Source organism: Octopus bimaculoides, chromosome 10 (assembly GCF_001194135.2).
Source record: "Octopus bimaculoides isolate UCB-OBI-ISO-001 chromosome 10, ASM119413v2, whole genome shotgun sequence".
Taxonomy (NCBI): Eukaryota; Metazoa; Mollusca; class Cephalopoda; order Octopoda; family Octopodidae; genus Octopus; species Octopus bimaculoides.
In genome coordinates, this window is record NC_068990.1 from 906,432 (window position 1) to 912,640 (window position 6,209).

At 39.2% G+C, this 6,209-nt stretch overlaps 1 protein-coding gene across 1 annotated transcript in view; it reads right to left on the reverse strand.

Annotated features, from left to right (window-relative positions):
* LOC106867348 (intraflagellar transport protein 88 homolog) overlaps nucleotides 1-6,209 on the reverse strand; it is a 100,442-nt gene that overhangs the window by 20,930 nt on the left and 73,303 nt on the right. The window contains exons 20-21 of the mRNA XM_014912200.2: nucleotides 3,775-3,890; nucleotides 1,599-1,717 (exon numbers count right to left, since the gene is read on the reverse strand). Coding sequence (XP_014767686.1) covers nucleotides 1,599-1,717; nucleotides 3,775-3,890 — 235 coding nt within the window. The remainder of the gene's footprint in view (nucleotides 1-1,598; nucleotides 1,718-3,774; nucleotides 3,891-6,209) is intronic.

Here is a 6,209-nt window from a genome sequence, read left to right on the forward strand (position 1 = left end):
CTAAATGGAGGAAATATTTTTTGAAGAAAATAATTTTTATTTCTATCTCAAAGATACTGAGGAATTTTAATAATAAAATTGGATAAAATGTTTTCCTTTTTCTTTTTTATTAATTCTTCATAGAAATTCATGGCCATAGCTGGTTTCGTCTCAGCTTAGTTCTTTCCTAGTTTGCTTCTAACAAATTGGTGCAACTTACATGCTCCCTTGAAGAAAAACCAATTTTCTTGTTACGTGGGTGAATATAAGAACCCACATGACACACACACACACACACACACACACACACACAAAGAAGAAGCTAATCTAAGTAAGCAATGGTAAAAATGGGTAAAGAATAAAGAAAAAAAGTATAATGAAATAAAAAATGAAAACACATTCTGCTGAAAATAGATAATTCTTAGTAAAAATTCAATGATGATGATGATGAATATGATAAAGAAGAGGATGATGTTAACTATAACAATGATGACAGTTATGATGATGCTAGTACTGATAATGATGATGATGGTGGTGGTGGTGGCGATGATGATGATGATGATGGTGGCGATGATAATGATGAGTCTTGACTATATTGAAAGCAACAATGATGATGATGATGATAATGATGACGATGATAATGGTAATGATGATGATTACAATGGTGATGATGATAATGGCAATGATGGTGGTGATGATGGTGACGATGATGGTGATGGCGGTGGCAGTGGTGATGAGGATGATGGTGGTGGTGGTGGTGGTGGTGGTGGTGGTGGTGACAGTGAAGTTAGGTAACCTACATAACCTAGCGGATTTGACTACTTTGTTTATCTGATCAACCAGCAGCTCAACCAAGTCTGCAGGGAGATTTCTATCAGAGGGCAGAGCTAAACTAAAGATAATCATGTTATATGGTGCTGAAACAGGATAAAGGGCTTAAGTTTCCTTTTTTGTATTTTTTCTTTCTTTTTTGTTGTTTCCGTTTTATCTGGTGCTTGATTTGTTTCTCATCCCACAAAGCCTCCTTCTGTTCGATGATCCTATCCTGATGGAAATATGATGTTTCACTTCAATAAACCATTGCTTTTTAGGAGCGAGGAGTCGTGAAGACTGCTCATGTGCTGCATTTAAAGCAGTGGGTCTTAAACAGGGTGTCACAGAGTGCCACTGAGTGTCATGGCACATTTGCAAAGATTAGAACCAGGACTCTGGTTTCTTTGTTCTTTTCTCCCTAGCAACCTTTGAGTTCTTGCAAAAACACCACTGGTGTTACCTTTTCCCTTTTGATTTAGCTATAAAAAAAAAATCTGTGGCAATTTGCTATACTTGATAAGACTCATCGAGCAAAGTAAAACCGCTGCCTTCCACATATACAGGCTTGTCCTTTCAGGTGCCAGTGCTGCATTAATGCACCCATGCCGGTGCTGCATAGATGCACCCATGCTGGTGGCACGTAGAAAGCACCTAAGCACACTCTGTTAAGTGGTTGGTGTTAGGAAGGGCTTCCAGCTGTAGAAACTATGCCATAACAGACAGCTCAGTGTCAAACCATGCCAACATGAAAAGTGGACGTTAAACGATGATGATGATGGTGATTTAAATTGATAAGATCAACTTACATTCAACATTGTCAGGAAATTTCTTGTGAACCTTCCGGTAAGTGTCAAGTGCTTGTTGGTAGTTGCCGCTTCTTCGGAAACAGCTGGCCACCATCAGCTGCCACTTTATCTCATTAGGTCTGAAATAAACAGTTTCATCGAAGACTGTACTGACATACTATATATATCATTTGCAAAGAAGACCATTCCCAATAGTTTATTGTTCCTCTTTTGTTATTATACCTCGAGAAATTATCTGTCATTCAAGCCAATGAGAAAACCTCTATGTGGGTACTCAAGTTGCAAAAAATAGATGAATTCTTCAATTGATACTCTAGCATCTTAAAAATGAATGAACACATTGAATAAGGTTGTCTTAGATCCATGAGAAGAATATGAAACATGTTGTATTTGAAACACCTCTTATCAAAGGACTGTTTGATTGGAGATGAGCTGGAGTCAAACTACAACTGTTTTCATTACCTGATCAGCATTCAAATTCAAGTTACCTTGTCTTCAGACTCAGTATGCTGACTGAAAAATTTACAGCTGTATCGTTTTTCTCCTAACTCTGAAGCCCTGGCCTTTTGCAAGCAAGGATCTCACCCCACTGTTTCAGTGTTAAGCCATATATACACTTCACTGGTTTGTGTCCAAATTTCTTCCACCAGTTCTTGTAAACACCCCATCACTGGCTAGTGTAAAACATTTCTCCACAGTTGAATACATCCGCTCACTGGTTTGCATACAGTATACCTCCACTCACTCTCATATACAGCCCACTCACTGTTTTGTGTAAAACATTCCTCCACGTTGTCTTGTATGTGCAACCCCTTATCTGCCATCTCTTGATTACACCCCTATACTTCCACTACCTTTCGTATATACCCTCTTCTCTTCCAATCTCTCTTGTATATGACCATCTCACAAGTTTGTTTGAAAACATTCTTCCATTATCTCTTACGTTCAACCCCTCATCCTCCAAGTTCTCTTGTATACACCCCTTATGTTTTAATCTCTCTCACAGAGACACACCTAATTATGCACTATCTTTTGTATGCACCCACATCGTCCTCCACTCTCTCTTATATACACTCAAAACTTGATTGTGTAAAATATTCCTCTACTCCTACTATCATCTGTGTACAACCCACTCATTCTATACCCTCTTGTGTACACCTTCTCATTGGACTGTGTGGAACACTCTTCCCTTATCTCCTGTATACAGCTTCTCATCTTCTATTCATCATCATCCTCTATTCATCCCCAACCTCTATTCATATTCATCATCACCATCATCCTCCTCTATTCAACCACATCTTCTATTCATCATCATCATCATCATCATTGTTCTAATGTCCACTTTTCCATTTGAGGCAGATTTTCTACGGCAGGATGCCCTTCCTGTTGCCAACTCTCACCTCTTTCTAAGCAGGGTGATATTTCCCTCGTAACCAGACATATTTTTCACGGAAGACTAGAAATGAATGACTCTGCTTGTATGATGATGATGGTGATGGTTAGTGCATGATGACTCTGCAAGGAGCATAAAGCTGGTTTCCCGGTTTCTCTGGTGGGTTTATTCTATTCCTCCTGGGACAGGACGTTGGTCTGTCGCAGGATTACTCATTTATATCAGCCGAGTAGACTGCAGAATCAACATGAAATGAAGTGTTGTCCTCAAGAACACAATGCATCACTTGGTCCAGGGATCGAAACCACAATCTTGCAATCATGAATCCAGTCCCCCAACCACTAAGCCATGCATCTGCACATGATGGTGATGCTGATCTATAACTAAGAGCTATGATGTCAAGAAAAAGGAGACACAAACACAGGTTTCTTTTAGCTCCCATGAACCAAATTTACTGCCAAGGCTTTGGTCGGACTGAAGCTAGAGCAGAAGACACTTGCTTAAGGTGCTATGCAATGGGATTGAACCCAGAACCAAGATTCTCAATCACAGAGCCACATCTGCATCTCCTTTATTGCTTGTACCCCTCCCCCTTACCTGTTACTCTCTTGTATATACCCTTGCACTGGCATGTGTAAAACATTGTTCCACTATCTCTTGCGTACAACCCTTCTCAAGTTTTTGCAAAACATTCTTCCCCCCAGCTTTCTCAATGGCTGTTTTCAGAAACTCTCTCACTGACTTAAACTGGATAGAAATGTTAAATCAACAGGAAATGCTTACTGGACAATAGCCGCTCTCTCAAAGTACTGCACAGCTTTCTCTGGGAACTGTGATTCAATGTAATATAATCCGAGCCATTCAATTACCGGGATGTTAGATGGAAAGTAACGATAAGACTGCAATTAAAAATAGGAGGAAGAAAAAAATATTTTGCATAAATTTCTGCATTTTGAAAACAGTTAAAAAGTTACATTAATATTTTCATAAAGAATAGGGTAGTGAACTGGCAGAATCATTAGCACACCAGGCAAAATGCTTAGCGGTGGTATTTTGTCCATCTTTACATTCTAAGTTCAAATTCTGGTGAGTCAACTTTACCATTCATCCTTTTAGGGTGGATAAAATAAGTACAGTTGAGCACTGGGGTCAAAGTAATCCACTCCCTCAATCTTGCTGGCCTTGTGTCTAAATTTGAAATCAATATTTTAATAAAGGTGGTGAACTGACAGAATCGTAAGCATGCTGGGTAAAATGCTTAGCAGCATTTCGTCCTCCTTTACGTTTTGAGTTCAAATTCTGTTGAGGTCAACTTTGCCTTTTGTCCTTTAGGGTCACTAAAATAAGTAACAGTTGAATGTAAGTTGATCCTATCAATTCAAATCATCATCGTTGTTTAACATCTGATTTCCATGCTATCATGGAACTGGCTAGAGGGGAGCTGCCCAGACACCGGTTGTTGTGGCATGGTTTCTATGGCTGGATGCCCTTCCTAATGCCAACCACTAAACAGAGAGTGCTGGGTGCTTTTTAAGTGCCACCAGCATAGAGGGCAAAATGCTTAGTGACATTTCATCTGTCTTTACACTCTGAGTTCAAATTCTGCTGACATAAACTTTGCCTTTCGTCCTTTTGGGCCAATAAAATAAGTATCAATTGAGCAGTGGGGCTGATGTAATTGACTTATCCACTTCTCCTGAAATTGCTGGCTTTCTGCCGATATTTTGAAACCAATATTTTCATAGAGAATAAGGAATCAATAGACTTGGGGCTGAGGCATGACAGTGATAGTTTTACTCCCTGCAAAAGCATGGTGCCTATTTCCTTCACACTCTGAGAAAAAGAAGAGAAGGGAAGAATTATGGATCTTTCCCTCAAACATAGGTAAACACTTGCTTGATTTGAACATGTAATTGTTGAGCTGGTATTTTTTATCTTCATTATAGGAGAGTTGGCTAAATTTTGCAAATTTTGAAAGAAAAAAGAAACATGTGAAAAAAAAAACATATTTGAATCAAAAGAAAACAACAACAATGTCATCAAAGCAACAACAACAACATTAAAACTATGTTTTGCAAACCTGGCCATGGTTTTTTTTCAAAACTCAAAACAGAGGCTGAAACTACTAAACACTGGTACAGACTCAGCCCAACACTTTACTATACATAACTCCATTAGAGGTATTCAGTAATATTGGTTTCAAGACTAACAAGTTTGGGAGAAGTGGTAAGTCAATTAAATCGACCCCAGTGATCAACTGGTACTTAATTTATTGACCCTGAAAGGACGAAAGGCAAAGTTGATCTCAGTAGAATTTGAACTCAGAGTGTAGAGATGAACAAAATGCCATTAAACATTTTGCTCAGCTTGTTAACGATTCTGCCAGCTTACTGCCTTTGTGGTATTCAGCAATATTGGGACAACAAAAACAACAGCAGCAACAACAACAACAAAACAGCCACCACTGCAACTGTTGCCATCACCACTCCTACTGCTGCTACCCCTGCCACTGCTGCTACCATGAAAACATATCTGGCCATGGGGAAATATCATCTTGCTTGGAAACAGGTGAGGGTTGATGACAAAAAGGGCATCCAACCGGTGAAATAATCTGCCTCGACTAATTCCATTTGAGCCATGTGGGCATGGGAAAGTGGACGTTAAAATGATGGTGGTATATATATACAACAAGCATCTTTCATTTTTGATCCACCAAATCTACTCACAAGGCTTTGGTAGACCCAAGGTTATAGTAGAAGACAGTTACTCAAGGCACCACATAGTGGGATGGAACCCGAAACCATGTGGCTGGGAAGCAAACTTCTTAGCCAGGAAGTGCAATAATAAAAGTTAGAGGCCCAAATACCATCAAATATTGCATTTGATGCAGACCCCTCCCGCCAGTGAAACGACAAGAAAACCAAACGAGTTTTTAATTTACACATCTTCATGGCTCATAGCAATTTTTATAAAGGCCACATTGTTGAACAACAAAGAGCCTGTATACAAGAATCTATGAACGTAATTAAAAAAAAAAAGGAAAATTTAGATAAAACAATAGAAAAGGAAATTTCAAAGTAAATAGAATGTTGTTTACACAAGTATGTATCAACATCCACACGACTATGCAAGAGAGCTGATATCTGGGAGTTAGGGTGTGTGTGTGTGTGTGTGTGTGTGTGTGTGTGTGTGTGTGTGTGTGTGTGTGTGTGTGTGTG